The sequence below is a fragment of the Mirounga leonina genome, unplaced genomic scaffold (assembly GCF_011800145.1).
Source record: "Mirounga leonina isolate KUSES-001 unplaced genomic scaffold, KU_Mleo_1.0 Mir_176, whole genome shotgun sequence".
Classification (NCBI taxonomy): Eukaryota; Metazoa; Chordata; class Mammalia; order Carnivora; family Phocidae; genus Mirounga; species Mirounga leonina.
Genome location: NW_023270454.1, coordinates 8027566 through 8043504, shown reverse-complemented (window position 1 = coordinate 8043504; position 15939 = coordinate 8027566). Strand labels below are relative to the sequence as shown.

General features: G+C 44.6%; 1 protein-coding gene across 1 annotated transcript in view; it reads left to right on the top strand.

The window, feature by feature from the left end:
• NUGGC (nuclear GTPase, germinal center associated) overlaps window positions 1-15694 on the top strand; it is a 61529-nt gene extending 45835 nt beyond the window's left edge. The window contains exons 15-21 of the mRNA XM_035022624.1: window positions 945-1109; window positions 4665-4822; window positions 6565-6703; window positions 7772-7880; window positions 8559-8695; window positions 10954-11044; window positions 15288-15694. Of these exons, the coding sequence (XP_034878515.1) occupies window positions 945-1109; window positions 4665-4822; window positions 6565-6703; window positions 7772-7880; window positions 8559-8695; window positions 10954-11044; window positions 15288-15427 (939 nt within the window). The 3' untranslated portion in view covers window positions 15428-15694. The remainder of the gene's footprint in view (window positions 1-944; window positions 1110-4664; window positions 4823-6564; window positions 6704-7771; window positions 7881-8558; window positions 8696-10953; window positions 11045-15287) is intronic.
• The last annotated feature ends 245 nt before the right edge of the window (window positions 15695-15939 follow it).

The window sequence follows — 15939 nt, the reverse complement described above, 5'->3', positions numbered from 1 at the left end:
AGCCCCAATTCCACCCAGTGGGGTCAGGGGAGGCATCACATGGGGAGTGGCTTTTGAGCTTTGTCTGGAAGGATGGGAAGCATGTGTAAAGGCATGGGGTACAAAAGGGATGACACATTTGGAGAATGGTAGCAAGTTCAGGAGCAGCTACCCTGGGATGGGATGACATTTTGGGCAAAGAGCTGGTGGTGCTGGAGAAGTTGGCTGAGTCCTTGCTGTGAGGAGCCCTTAAGTGCTGAGCTAAGTAGTGTGGCTTCCATCTGCTGTAGGCATTGTGATTCTCAAGATTCTCACACACGGAATAACACTACAGAGTTCCCAGTTTGAAATCTAGAGGTCAAGGCTGTCTCTCCCTTGTATTAATTGAGTAGATCTTTTCCTCTTCGACTAGATTATATTCTCCTTTGAAGAAAGGACCATGTCTTTATTATTGCGTCCTGTAGCTTTGTTCTTCAAAGTGTGGTCCAGGGCCCAGAAGATCAGCATCACCTGGGGGCTTGCTAGAATTGTAGAATCTCAGGTCCTCAGATTTGAACAAACTCTCCCGGTGACTTATACACATGTTAAAGTTTGAGAAACTAGATTCTCAAAAACTGTGTTGTGCACAAAGCCTACTAATGTTTGTGGAATCAGATGTCATTGAAAAAATATGTTTTAACAGCATTTGGATTTTTATTTGAGTAGTTATTCCCTCAAATAGCCTAATGGATTAGACACCTAAAGTAAGTTGCAGGAGGCATATATATATTGTGCTCTCCAACCCACAAAGCTTAAGGAGGTCTGTCCACTGAGGGATGCTTTACTGGGACAAAAGAAGTCAACTGAGGGTGATTAGCTCAAGCCAAATCTTGTGTTAGTGGACAAGCATAAAGGAAGCAAAATTTGAAGAGAGAGTGCCCTTAGGGAGGGGGTGTCCTCATGCTTCTTATGGTCCCTGTCCCTAGAACGAATACTTGCACATGAGTGGACTGCGGAGATTTGTGGAAGAGAAGATACAGCTGCTGGAGAAGGCCATTGACCAGTGCTTTGCCCACATAGAGCAGCCTCTGCAAGAAGGAGTCCAAAATGCCAGGACTTCCTACCGACGGATCCTTGGGGCATGCCTGGTGGTGAGTGACCCTCTCCAGGGAGGACCTGTGATATTCGGTGACATCTGCCTTATCTCCATGCTCTTTTTGCACTATTTCATGGCTTTTGAAGGAAATAAAGAGCTAAACGAGAGTAGGAGAGAGTGAAAATTGTATACAGGAAAGCCCATACAGGGAACTGTCCGATTGTGCATCGCGAGGACCCAGGAGAGAACTGAGGGTCTTGTTTTGAGTGCCAGCTCTACCCATCATGTACAGCATAGCCCCGGGTGAGACCTTCAACCCATTTAAGATTGTGGGTGTTTTCCTCTGTAAAATGGGATGCTAAATACTCACCCTACCTATCTTAGGGTTGATAGAAATGCCAGTTAGATTACATAATAAGGAAACATCTTGTAATCTCTCAAGGGGACTGCAAATTGTTGTTTTATCTCTTAATTACTTATATGAGGTAGCTGAAGGATAAAGATGTAAGTGCCAGGCTGTATTTATCTAAGGCTAAGGGGTGAAAAAAGAGGCTTCTCGTATCTGTTTGCTAGGGCTGCTATAACATAAAATACCATTGACCAGGTGGTTTAAAGGGCAGACATTTATTCTCACAGTTGTGAAGGTTAGAAGCCCAAGATCAAGGCAGTGCAAGGTTGGTTTCTCCTGGGGCTTCTCTTTCTGGCTTGTACATGGCCACCTTCTAGCTGTGTCCTCCCACAGTCTTTTTTCTGTGTGTGCATCCCTGGCATCTCTCTCTCTTCTTATAAGGACACCAGTCCAATAGGCTTAGGACCTACCCTTATGCCCTCGTTTAACCCTAATTACCTCCCTAAAGGCCCTATCTCCAAATATAGTCACACCGGGGCTCAGAGCTTTAACATGTCAAGTCAGAGGGATACAGGTCACTCCATGACACCTATTAAGAGTAAGGAATGATGAACAACACTGCTCACGGGACAAGGATGATACAGAAGTCTCTAGAGCTGGGAGTAGTGCATAGATTGCATGTTGTTGGCATTGTTGTAATATGAGTTGGAAAGTTAGAATGTTAGCAGTGAGAAGGTGGTGTGTAATGGAGCTCTACATTTCCATGGGCTAAAAGAGTATAGAAGTGGGAAAGATTCTGGGGTCACTGGAGAGGACTGTTAGAATTTTGACACAGGAGAATGAGAGGTGGAGTGCCTTCCACATGGCTGGGCGGGGGGGTGGCTGAGTGTCCATGAATATAGTATGTCACATGCATTCACTCATGCATTCAGCAAACGTGGATAAAATGCTTACTCTGGTGCCAGATACTGTACATTACCTGATTCAGTCCTTATAGCAATTCTGGGTGGTAACCACTCTTATTATTATTTTAATTTTACAGCCTTACAGTGGCTGAACAGCTTTCCGTGGCCACATATGGGATCCACATCTACCACAGGCCTGTCTTCAGAGCCTGGATGCCCAACCCCTACGCTTGCCTATTGCACCTCCCTAACTGTGCTCTGCAAACTATTGCAGCTACTTGTAATTGCCAACCAGTCATGTAGTTTAAAATTTGTCAATCCCCATAAAAGTAGTGAAGCTTGGTCCACAAATAGCCAGCATTACCTTGCCAGCTCCATAGTGAGCCTCCTTGGGAGCAGAACCTCCAGCCCCATTCAGGTGACTGTAACCCCAGCCAACGTCTGATGGAGACTCACGGCGGAGCCCCGAGCCAGCACTGGCCAGTTGTGGGGAAAGGTCAGCCCGGGCATGAAGTCTTTCGACATCCACCCCCCCACGCACACACAAACATAACTTGGCCACATAAAAGTGGGCTTTGGGCCTGGAACACTTCCTTACCGAGAGATAAAAGAGGCCTCAGCCTGTGCTGGGCTTATCGCCTTGCTTGGGAATATTGTTCTCTGCTTTATGCTCAGTGAGTACTTCTTTGTTCTGCTTAGCATAGGCGTCCAAGGCCCTTAGGCAAGCTCCCAGTTTTCTGTATTTCAGATCCCGGGTCCTTGTACTGCACACAATGTGGGATGTGTGCAGGAGCGTCATCCGCAGTAGCTGTGGTGTGGGTCTGCTGGCCGTAGGGGACCCATGCATTGCAAAGGCTGGATCTTGTGCACATTTTTTCTCCTCTTGCTGTCAGTAAACGCTGTACCACCTGAGCCTAGTGTGCAGATTGTCTGTTCTCGGTGACCTTGACTCATGCACTTGTCGCTTCTCTGCCTTTTAATCTTAGACGCACAGCCTGGCTATCTTGTGAACCGCGAAACAGCGGCCAAGCCATATCTGAATTCCTGACCCACAACACTAGTGAGCGGTATTCAATAAATGTTTTTTGTTGTTTTAAGCCATTAGGTTTGAGGTAATTTGTTTCATAGCAATAGATAAGTAAGTCACTCTGGGGGAGAATGGCTTCTTTATGATGCTAAAAGACCCCAGATCACCAAAAGTGAGTAAGTGCGTTCTGCGAAGGTGAAGACACAAAATGGAGACCATTCCTTTGGTCTCCATGAAAGGAAGGAGCAGTTCGGCCATCTCCAGGCCTTCACAAATTTTCCCATGAATTCTCCTGTCTCATCAGTTCTGTAATGGCATTTTTCTCGGTGACTACAAACATGTCTAAGGTGTCTTTGATAGGCCACTTTCCTCTATGATCAGAAATTTGGGCAAACATTTATATGCTGACATCATATCATTATGTAACATAGCAAAATAACCTAAAATGTGTAATAATAAGAGAGTGGTGACATGAATTAGGTTATATCCACTTGATATTATATTTTGTGGATATTGAAATAATTTTTGAAAGTATTTGCAATGAATTGAGGAAATGCCCATGTTATAATATTAAGTGAAAAGGACAGAATATTAAAACATATATGGTATGATGCCAATCATATCTTACAACATAGCCTTGCATTTGAAACAGAGTTCCTTAAAGCATATATCATTGATCACAAGAACCTCTACTGAAATTTTGGTCAGTGCTTATATATTTTTAATCTCTTTACTAAGGATCGCCATCTGGGTAAGATTTATCAATGTCTCTGTGGCTCTCGCTTCATCGTATTTTTTTGCCTCTGATTTGTGAATTTATTTCTCTGGGAAAGAAGTATTATGAAGATGTACAAATCAAATTACATTTCATTAGACATGTAACAAAAAGTATTAAAAAACAACTTCAGGCTTGCTTGGAAAATTTGAAACCTACACCCCAGTAGGGTCGTAGCACATTTTCATTTAAAAATTGCTCCTTTAACAAATACACCAGATGGTGAGAACATCAGGATGGATAAGACACCATGCCTGCTTCCAACAAGCTGCTGTTCAGGCAGCGAAGCGCAATAAGTAAACAGACAATTATAAGCTGTACGAGGAGATCGTGATCAAAAGCACAGGCTTCTCTGGAGCTTGAGGCATGACCACTGTGCCCTCTGTCCAGCTTACGCATATGTTAAAAGATCATGTCGTCCCTCCTCTTCCCTGTGATCCTTGGTCATAGGCTTTGGCCAAAGGCAATCTGATTCTGATCCCGTGACACTCTAGTTAACGTGTACTAACTAGAGTAATGTACTAACTCTACTATCTTATTGTTTAATTACCTAGAGGAGTAGAGGAAACCAGGGCTTTCACCAGACTCTGAAAGCTGTTTGCCTGAAGAATGGCATCTATGCCTCCCGGACCCTCGCAAGAATAGATCTGAACGAAGCCATCACTCAGCCCATCTATGACCAGATCGATCCCGTTTTTGGAGGCATTTTTAGGTAAAGGATTCTTTCTCTTGCTCCTTCGTGAACAAACAACTGAAGAGCATTGGACCCGAGTCTCATCTCTAGAAGAATTTGTACTTTGGATCTGGAAGTGTAAAGAGTAGCTTGCAACTTGAGGAGGAAAGCTTAGTCTCTGGCAAAACACAAAAGCCTTCTTGGTTTGGTTTACTTAATTCCTCATGGTGACCTGGAGTGCAGATGGAGATGTTGCTTTCAGACTAATATTGTGATTTCCAGTATTTTTCAAATATCTCATACATGCAGCAAGGGATACATTTTCTTGTGGCTCAGAGCCCCGGGCAGGTTATTTTGGTTGGAGAGTGTGGAGTTAAGCAAACACATGGGCTTTATAAATTTTCCTGAATGCAAAAAGGCAAAGAGGCTGACCCATGACTTTGTGTTTGTTTTTGATATACTGCGTGCTCACTCACTTACTAGCTGTGTGAGCTTCACGGTGCCTCCTTCCTTCCTTGACCTTTAGTCCTTTTCTCAATCAACAGAAGCAGACTCTCCTCATCCCCCAGTGCAGGAGCCTACCGCCAGGCCCCCTCTTTCGCCTCTGGCATTTCGCCACCTGCTGCTACTTGAACAGTTCTACCTTTGCTAGATTCTTACTCAGTGTTCCCCTGCCCTGCCCCCATCTTTCTTTAAACTCCTTTGGGATCATGCCATTCCATCTACTCTACCCCTGTTTATAAGTCTATAGCATAAACTCCAAATTCCTTAGAATGGCATTCAAGGGGCTTCTGGGTGGCTCAGTTGGTTACGCGTCTGGACTCTTGATTTTAGCTCAGGTTGTGATCTCAGGGTCGTGGGATCCAGCCCCACGTTGGGCTCCATGCTCAGCAAGGAGACTGCTTGGGATTCTCTCTCTTTCTGCCCCTCCACCAGCTCTCTCTCTCTCTCTCTCTGTCTCTCAAATAAACAGATAAAATCTTAAGAAAAAAGAATGCAATTCAAGACATTCCACCTGCCTCCAAGTGGCCTTCCCATTCTCTCCCCATCCTGTTTCTCAGTGCCAGCCTCCGTCTCCAGCCAGCCTGGAGGTAGCAGGGAGCAACTGAGATGTGTCAGGAGCTGTGCTAAGCACTGTGCATGCATAATCTCATCAGATCCTCTCAATAACCCTCTGAAGTAGCTTCTATTTACAAGGGGACAAGCTGAGATTCAGAGGACTGGATGCAGCTTTTCCAGTGTCACTCAGCTCACAGGTAGAGAGCCAAGATCTCAAACCTATGCCGTCTCCTCTATAACCTGCTGCTTCTTACTGTTGGGAGGTTCTGAAATTTTGTTAACTATGTTGTCCCCACGGGGAATAATTCCTCCTCCTTTTTGCTTCCCCAAAACTTCCCCATCTTTTAAGATGTAGTTCAAGTCTCACCCTTTCAAGTGGCAACCCCCTGGCGTGGGGAGACTGACTTTTGAGGTTGAACAGATCAGTGTCCAAAGCCTGGCTCTGCCACTTACTAGCTGTGTGGCTGTGCACCCATCAGCAACCCTCTCTGAACCTCAGTTTTCTTGTCTGTAAAATGGGCATCACTAGACTGGTTTCATAGGTTTTGATGTCCAGGACCTGGCACAGCACAGTGCCTGGCCCATGATAGGAATTGGATTAACTGTTGGTTCTCCTCCCCCTGGCTTAAAAGCGAATAAAAGGGGGACCAGCTAGTTCCTTCTTCATTTTAGCCCCACAGTAGCCGCTGTTGTCTCAACATTTTATTTTGTTTCTTCTGTAGGACTGGAAAGCCCACTGGCTCCACTTTGCTGCCTCACATAGAAGCTTTTAAGGACTCTCTGCAGGAGAAAATGATGGAAATTGGAGTAAGAAATGGCTGGAAATATGATAGCTACAAAAAAAGTTTCCTGATCCAGGAGGTGAGATGGTTGTAAAGGGGAGAGAGGGCAGTGAGGTTGGGCAGTGGCTTTCTTCCCAGCATGAGTTTGGAGGTGTTATGGGTCTCACCCCCCTTGTGCCCCTGGAGTGTCCAGGTCTGGGCATGTCTCATAGCAGGTACTCCGGGACACAAAGCACGGTGGGATGGCGGGGGGAGGGGGCGGAGAGGAGTGGCCCTGAGACTGCCATGGGGGTGTGGGGGGGGGGGGGGGGGACCCCGGGCTGGCTCCGTGCCACGGGAGGCAGGAAGTGCTGAGGTTGGAAGGAGACTCGGTGCCTAGGAAGAATTTTCAAAGAATCCTGAGATGTACAAATGTCTGAATGTGCTTGTAACACTTTCACTAACCTATCATTTTTGCCAATACTATGAAGTATTATCTAAAGCAGTGAAGCTTAAAGATGTGTCATTTTTTGCAGATCATTTTTATTTTTTGAGTAGTCAAGATTCTTGTCTGTGAGCCATTTTCCTGTAGGCTTAGTCTGTTCAGGCTGTTGTAACAAAACACCATAAACGAGGCAGGTTATAAACAACCTGTATTCCTCGTAGGCGACTGGAGGTGCAAGGTCAAGGTACAGGCAGATTTGGTGTCTGGTGAGCGTCCCCTTCCCAGTTCATAGATGACTGTCTTTTTACTGTCAAATCATATGGTGGAAGGGGCAAAGGAATTTGCTAGAATCTCTTCTGTAAAGAGAGCCTGGGGGCTCCCTCCTCATGACTTAATAACATCCCAAAGGCCCCACTTCCTAATGCCATCACCTTGGGGATTAGGATTTTAATATATGAATTTTGGGGGACACAGGTATTCATCCCATGGCACAGGCCCAGCCCAAATTATATGGCAACACTAGAGAAGAGTCCTGTGCCTCCCCCCTTAAGACAAAGTTCCTGCCTATGAGAAGCTCACAGCCTAGTTGAGGAAATGACATGTGGACAGCCAAGCATAATATAAGGCAGAGGGAAATGGTGACCACACACGGGAACAGCAGGTGTTCCCTGCTTCTATCAAAGGAATTGGCACAAATGGCCTTTTGTTAATGTGGATTTGCAGATAAGTGCCATCCTGGGAGGCCTGGAGGATTACATCCTCAGAAAGAAGAGGAGGATCTATGAGTCTCTCACCACCTCTGTCCAGAATGACCTGAAGCCCTGTTATGAAGGTGGGGGCTCCGGAGGGCAACCTGTCCACTCCTTCTGAAGTCTTTCTGGTCAGCTTTTTCTTCGGCATCCTTTTCTTCTGCTTTCCCCTCAGAGTATTTGTCCTCCTGTATCCTAAGTCCCTCTCAGACTCTTACTCCACAAATTGAAAACCAAGTAATTGCAAGGGTGGGGGGGAAGTGATCCGTGAGTCATTTTTTATCTGTGTGTTTCCAGTGCTTTCTGTCCACCCTTTCTTTATCTATTCATCTTGCTTCTCCTCTCCTTGCTGCATCTCAGCTAATTAAACTATAAAATCCCTTATCCAGTTCTCATTCTTATTCCCTTTAATTATTTGTAAACCCCCTTTCCAGCTCCTTCTCGTTTTGGCGGTCCCATTGTTTTTTTCTGGTGGGGGGCACTGGAATTTTGTAAACTTCTGCTTAATTCACTCATTAGATTTTCTGAATAATAGTTATCTAAATATTGAGAGTGTTGATTTTTTTTCTATCATGTGATTATTAAACAATTTCCACTGTGTGGAAAATGGTGCTATATATATGAATACGTGTGTGTGTGTTTGTGGATGTATACCTATGTTTGTGTATATATATTTTTTGTTTGCTTGCTTTTCTTTCTGATGCTAAAGATTTCTAAGCAAGTCCTTACTGTGGTGTGACCGCGGCTATCATTTTTGCCAGAGGCAGCTCAGATCGCTGGCAAAAAAGCGTGTGAGAGAATGAAAGATGTCATCAGAAGAGGGGTGGACCGGCAGGTCGACGAGGGCATGTTTGAAAGGGCTCAAGAAAGGATGCAGCACCAATTTCAGCAACTGAAGGTACACTACATCCATAGTCTGGGCCCCTTGGGGGAGCCAAAGAAGCGGGTACAGAAGATGGGAGAAGTAGTAGTCACTGGGGCCCATGTAGAGCCGATGCCTTCTGCAGAGGGGGCCCAGCCCATGGCCATGGCCAGGAGAGAAGGCCAACTGTCACTGGGCATTGTCCCTTCACTGCCCCTGCATGCTGGTGTCGGGGTCTCTATGGAGCTGTGACTTCAGGAATGCAGCCCCTCCGCCTCTCTCTCACGTCTTTCCTCTTTACTGGGTCATCAGTAGAACCACTGTGATAGCCAGATGGGGGTCCTAAGCTCTTGACATACATTCGCTCATTTAACTCCCCCAGCAAGCCTGTGAGGTAGGGACTATTGTTGTTCTCATTTTACAGATAGGAAAACTGAGGCAGAGAGAGAGGTGTAGCAACAGGCCCCAGAGCTACGAAGTTGCAGCGCTAGGATTTGGGACTAGATAACCTGGCTCCAGGGTCTCCAACAATAGCATAATCTCTAGACAGAATTTTCTTTTTTTAATGAGGGAAATGTCTAGTCTACATAAAATATCAATCAATCAATAAATGCCAGTAAACTATTATAGGTCAGTCAGTTATGACACCTAGCAGAGATTTTATGTTGGATTCTGTTTATCTCAGAAAACAGTTCCTAACAATTTCCTTGAACCTAAAGCATCTGTCAAGGACCCTTGGGCCATCTTGTCTCAGTTCTGGGTCTCTTTCCACACCACCACCCTCCCAAGTAATAAAAATTCTTTGTTTTAGTCCAAGCCACTGTTGGTCCCTCCTGGCCACATGTGTTCCCAAATTCTTCTGCCTCGGTTGGGACTTAGTTGACCCTCTTCTAAGCAGCTAAGGAACCTGGCTAGTTTTTTCCATTCACCTCTGAACCAACCTACTTCCTGAAATGTTTCCAACCTGCTTCTGCTCAGCCCTGTGCCTCCATCCCCGCCCCACTGCAATTTTGGAAAATACCTTTCTCCACAATATGAAGCATATAATTTCTCTTGGAATAGGCTAAGCGGCATCTCGTTTGTAAACCCCCTTTCCAGCTCCTTCTCGTTTTGGCGGTCCCATTGTTTTTTTCTGGTGGGGGGCACTGGAATTTTGTAAACTTCTGCTTAATTCACTCATTAGATTTCTGAATAATAGTTATCTAAATATTGAGAGTGTTGATTTTTTTTCTATCATGTGATTATTAAACAATTTCCACTGTGTGGAAAATGGTGCTATATATATGAATATGTGTGTGTGTGTTTGTGGATGTATACCTATGTTTGTGTATATATATTGCTCTGCAATATATATATACAATATATATATACTGCAAATACTTGCAGATAATTGGCCAAACCCTATAGGACCCAGTCCCCATTGGGTATATAGAAATTGGCCCTTAAGGAGCCCCCCAAAAACAGTTCCACTAAAAAAAAAGTGATTTGTACATTGACTATGTACAAATGCTTCGTAAATGACAGAAGTGTAGGAAGTTGAAACTGGGCAAGGCCACATAGCGTCCCCATTCCCTGATCTTATGGACAAGGGGGCTGAGGGCCTGCATTACTAGCTCAAGGCTCACAACTAGAGCTGAGACTAGAGCTTAGGGTTCTTGGCCTGGTGTGTTGAAGAAAAAAAGCAAGAGTCAGTAGATCCACGCTTAAAACGAGGCTGTGTCAGACTAGAGGGAAGAGTCAGGTATTTTTCAAAGGTAGTCAAGAGATGGTTAGAAGAGGGAAAAGGGTTTTCATTGGTTGTAGGACTGAAATCAGAAAGAAGGCGTATCTCAGGCAGCTGAGACGGAGAATCAGGAAGGTCAAGTGTGGTGTGCTGCACGAAGCAGGTACTCAGTAACCATCTATCTCGTGACTAAATGAACAATAAGATGGTGGCTAGTGACCAGCACTTCTCCTCTTTTTCCATCTCTGCAATTGCTGTTCTCTCCCCCACCTCCATGAAGCCTCCTTAGCTCCTGACTCAGTTGGTCAGCACCAGAGGTCCAATCCCACATGAGTCTTGATAGGCAGGAAAGGAGATGCTGAGACAAGTGGGATCCCCCAGAAATGTTGCCCTGATGACTCCCGAGCCATTTGCTGTACTCTAAGGTGGCCCACTCTTGGAATTGACTTTGATTTTGGCAACCCCAGTCTGTACACTCTCTGGTTGGGGGATTAGGTGGGGTCCCTTTCATAAGCTAACCTTTCCCTTGGGCTGTGCCATCCTAACAGAATGACCCTGCTTTATTGTACAGAATGGAATCACGGAGAAGGTGAAGGGCAGTATTGCCACCATGCTGACCCTTGCTTCATCCCAGGGGGATGGTCTCTACAAGGAGCTTGCAGGTAAATTCATGAAACTTTTGCATAAGCGGTGACCTTGCAGACACCCCTAGCTGTGGTTGCCCTTTGCTGGATTTAAAGAAATCAAGTTAGGAAGAATTTCCAGGGCATGGAATGGAGAGGATCATGACTGCCCCGCCCTTGCGGAGCACTCACTGGAGACCACGCATTATACTCAGGCTTTGTGTGCAGCATCTCATAGCATTCTCATGTTAGCCCTCAGACGGTAATGTTGCATTTTGCAGGTGCAGAAACAGAGACTGAGATTCAATAGCATGCCCAAGGATCCATAGCTGGAAAGTGGCAAATTCAAATCGATAACTCCGTTCTGCAGTCTCCATAAACCCATTCTTTGAAGTAGATACCTTCTCATGAAAAGCCTCATTTTCTGGTGGTGGTGGAGAAGGGTTTCTCTTTGTCTACTAGGAGGCTGGGGATGCATTACCAGCTGCCCATGCCTTGTTGCATGTAATCATCTCTCTTCCATGCCGTGTGCTCCCCCAGACCTCCTGGTGTAAACGGAGAGTGTAAAAAAGTGCAAAAAGCAATCGGGAAATTTCTAGCAAAATTAAAAATGCACGTATCCTTCGGCCCAGCAATCCTACTTCCGGGAATTTATCCCATGGTACCCTCATACACGTGCAGAATGGCACATGGATGAAGTTATTCAGGGCAGCATTGCTTATGATGTCAAACATTGGAACAACTCTAATCTCCATCAGTAGAGCCCTGGTTAAGTTAACTTATGTACACAACTAGTGGAGGACCATGCAATTGTTAGAAAGAATAAAGCGGCTTTTTTTTATGCAGAGTAGCTGTATGAAACCATCTCCAAAATATATTGTAAGGTGAAAAAAGGCAGAGTGAAAAACTGTGTGTAGTATGTTGCCATCTGTGAGGGAAGAAAAGGAAACACATACGTATATGCATAAAAGTCTCCTGAGATACACAAGAAACTGGCCACACTGGTTGTCTCTAAGGAGAGGAACCTGGAGCCTGAAGGACAGGGAGGGTCCTTATTTTGCACTCTGTATGTTTTGTGCCTTTTATTTTTATTTTTTTAAAGATTTATTTATTTATTTTAGAAAGAGAGCGAGCATGCGTGCGTGAGCATGAGCGTGGGGGGGAGGGGAAGGGGCAGAGGGAGAGGGAGAGAATCTCAAGCAGACTCCGCACTGAGTGTGGAACCCAATGCAGGGCTCAATTCCACAACCCTGAAATCATGACCCTGAGCCAAAATCAAGAGTTGGTCACTTAACTGACTGAGTCACCCAGGCACCCCTGTTTTGTGCCTTTTAAACTTTAAACTGTGGGCACAGTTGCCTGCTGGAAAAAAATAGATCTGATGTCCTTGCTGTATGTCAGAGTGAAAGTGGTCAGAGCTATTTCCAGAGTAAAAGCCACATTGCTGCTTCTAAGCATCTGTCCTACACTTGTCTCTTGCCCTGGAACTTATTATTTCCCATCTCTGGTTGGTAAGATGGACCTCTAATCTGTTCCTAATGATCTCTCAGGAAGGTGCTATAACTCCCTCACCCTATACTTTATTGAACTATCTCTTGACCTTCCGACTAGGACTTCACAGGAAACTATTACAAGATTATAGTCATCCAGGAATTCTTAATCTCAGGAAACAAACTGAGGGTTGCTGGAGTGGGGGGTGGGGTGGGAGGGATGGGGTGACTGGGTGATAGACACTGGGGAGGGTATGTGCTCTGGTAAGCGCTGTGAATTGTGCAAGACTGTTCAATCTCAGATCTGTACCTCTGAAACAAATAATGCAATATATGTTAAGAAAAAAAAAAAAGAAGAAGGTAGCAGGAGGGGAAGAATGAAGGGGGGGAAATCGGAGGGGTAGACGAACCATGAGAGACGATGGACTCTGAAAAACAAACTGAGGGTTCTAGAGGGGAGGGTGGTGGGAGGATGGGTTAGCCTGGTGATGGGTATTGAGGAGGGCACGTTCTGCATGGAGCACTGGGTGTTATGCACAAACAATGAATCATGGAACACTACATCTAAAACTAATGATGTAATGTATGGGGATTAACATAACAATAAAAAATGGGAAAAAAAAAGATTATAGTCATCCAGTTATGTCCTCTTTAAAGAACTCCTGGGGTGCCTGTGTGGCTCAGTTGGTTAAGTGTCTGCCTTTGGCTCAGGTCATGATCCCAGGGTCCTGGGATCAAGCCCCGCATTGGGCTCCCTGCTCAGCAGGGAGTCTGCTTCTCCCCCTCCCTCTGCCCCTCCCCCTGCTCTCTTACTCTCTCTCAAATAAATAAATAAATAAATACAACCTTAAAAAAAAAATAAAGAACTCCTATTCACCAAAGGTTTTCCAACTGTCCAAATCTCCCACACAGAAAATGTTCACCTGAATTTGATGTAAATTGCTCCTGCCACAATTTAAGATCATTTCCCTTTCTTTCCATCGACAGCAGATATATACTATGTAGGGAGTACTGTGCCAAGGGCCAAAGAGGTCTATAACAGTCCCTGCTCTGAGTCTTACCTGCTTGGTAAAACAAGATGTGTGAGCATGTAAATTAAATTAGTAGATAGTATGCATTCACTGCATAAGTGATTGTAATTACCTCCTAGGTACTGAGTAGTATTCTAGATGTTGAGGATACAGCAGTGGACCAATAAAGACAAAAATCTCTGCCTTCATGGAGCTTACAGCCCAGTGGTCAGAAGGCAGGCACTAAGCAGAACAATAAATAAAATATGTGGCACGCAAAACGTGATAAATGCAATGGAGAAGAATAAAGCAGAGAAAGGGGAGAGGGAGGGCTGGGCGTGGGAGACATGGTGATCAGGGAAGGTCTCACTGGGAATGTGACATTTAAAAAAAACCTGACAGAAGGAACACACTTGACCACCAGATTATTCAGAAGACAGTGGTTATTCAGGGCCAGGATGTTGGGGAAGTTTCATGTAATCTGGGTCCTGGAGTAGAGCCTGAAAGGATAAGTTGGATTTATGAAGCAGTGAGGAGAAGGGAGACTTTCCAGACTCAGAAGCAAGACAAATAGACTCAAGGTTCTGATTCCCTCCTTGGTCATGAGTGCCATCGCTGGCCAGGCTCAGGGTGGGTGAGTCTAGGTAATGATATGGAACGTGTAGAGCCAAGGTGGATTGGAAAGGCATTCAGGAGCAATGCCCGAACCAACCTCAGGGTCAGTCTGAAGTGTTCCTTCAAAGAGGATTGTGGTAATCAGAGTTCTCTAGAGAAACAGAACCAATAGGATATGAATATGTGTGGATGGATGGGTAGATAGATGATAGATAGATAGATAGATAGATAGATAGATAGATAGATAGATTGATTGATAGATAGATAGATGGTAGATTTACTTTAAGAAATTGGCTCATATGAATGTGAAGGTTTGCTGAGTCCAAAATCTGATGGGGGATGCCAACAGGCTGGATACACAGGAAAGACTTGAGTTCAAGTCCAAAGCAGTTTGCTGTAGAAGAAGGAAGAGCTAATGTTGCTGATGAAGTCCAAAGAGCTAATGTTGCTGATGAAGTCCAAAGGTGGTCTGCTGGAGAATTCCCTCTTGCTTGGGGACACCGACTTTTGACCTGGCCAGGCCTTTACCTAATTAGATGGGGCCCACCCACATTGTGGAGGACAGTCTGCTTTACTCAAGGTCTGCTGATTTAAATGTAAATCTCATCCAAAACTATGCTCACAGAAACTTCCAGAATAATGTTTGGCAAAATATCTGGGCACCATAGCCCAGACAAGTTGACATCTAAAATTCACCATCATAAGGATATAATTTGATTGCTGTTCATGAGTGAAAACCCAAGAGGCCAAAACAAAGCAAATTTACCTAGAATGAGAACTGCTAGGAGCAGAGGGTCAGGGGAAGGAGAGAGAAGCCTGGAGAGGACTTAGGGAGGTTTATTTTGTGGTGGGCTTTGGATCTCCTTTCACTGAGCTCTTGTGAAGACTTAGTAATGACCCAGTGATCTCCTGGATCTTTTTATGTGTAGGTTTGTGTTTCTTTTGAGGGTGACCCCTATGCTGAGATAAGCCTTAAGGTAAGAGCAAGAGTGCCCAGTTTGATCAGGGTTTTTTTTGTAAAATAAATTGATCGGACTATCTGATCTCTAAGTTTCATTCCAGATATCACGTTCTGGGAGAAGTGACGAGGTCCTCAGGAGATTTGTTTTCTGGGGACATTTCTGAAAATGACACTAACTCCTGATGCATACTTTTGCTCTTCTGTAGATGTCAAAAGTGAATACAAGGAGATGGAAAAGCTACACAGAAGCCTGAGGGAGGTTGCTGAGAATGCAGTACTGCGGAGGGGCATGCAAGATTTCCTTCTGAGAATGTCCCCGAGCAAAGCTGTTCCCCCCAAAGCATAAATTTAATTCTTAGGGCTTAGAACCAAGTAGATGAAAAACAAGCCTGATGCCAAAGAACCAGAATCACTTTTGTTTTTAAAAATCTAATAAAGAACATCTTCCAACCGTTTGGACTTTATATACAATATAAAATTCAAAATATTGTTACTTCTGGCATCAGCTGACTGCTGAGCAACATCATTTCATTTTTATTTGATAGCCAAAAAGAGTCATCTTGAGTCCCTAATGGAGTTCTAAAGTTTTAGGGATAAGAAACTCATGCTTCAGCAAAGAAAAATATCTAAACATTGAAAAATAAATATTATGGAAAAAAAAAACATTGCAAAAAACAAAGCTTTATTTAAGGACCCAATTCTATTTCCCGTTTTAATACTAATGAGACTTTTGGGTAAGGAGGTAACATCGTGCCATGGAAGCAACATGGGTTTAAAGCCAGATGGACGAGAGACCTGGCCTTCCCACTTCCCAGGAGTGTTATTTAAGATCAGTACTTCTCAAACATTTTGATCTCA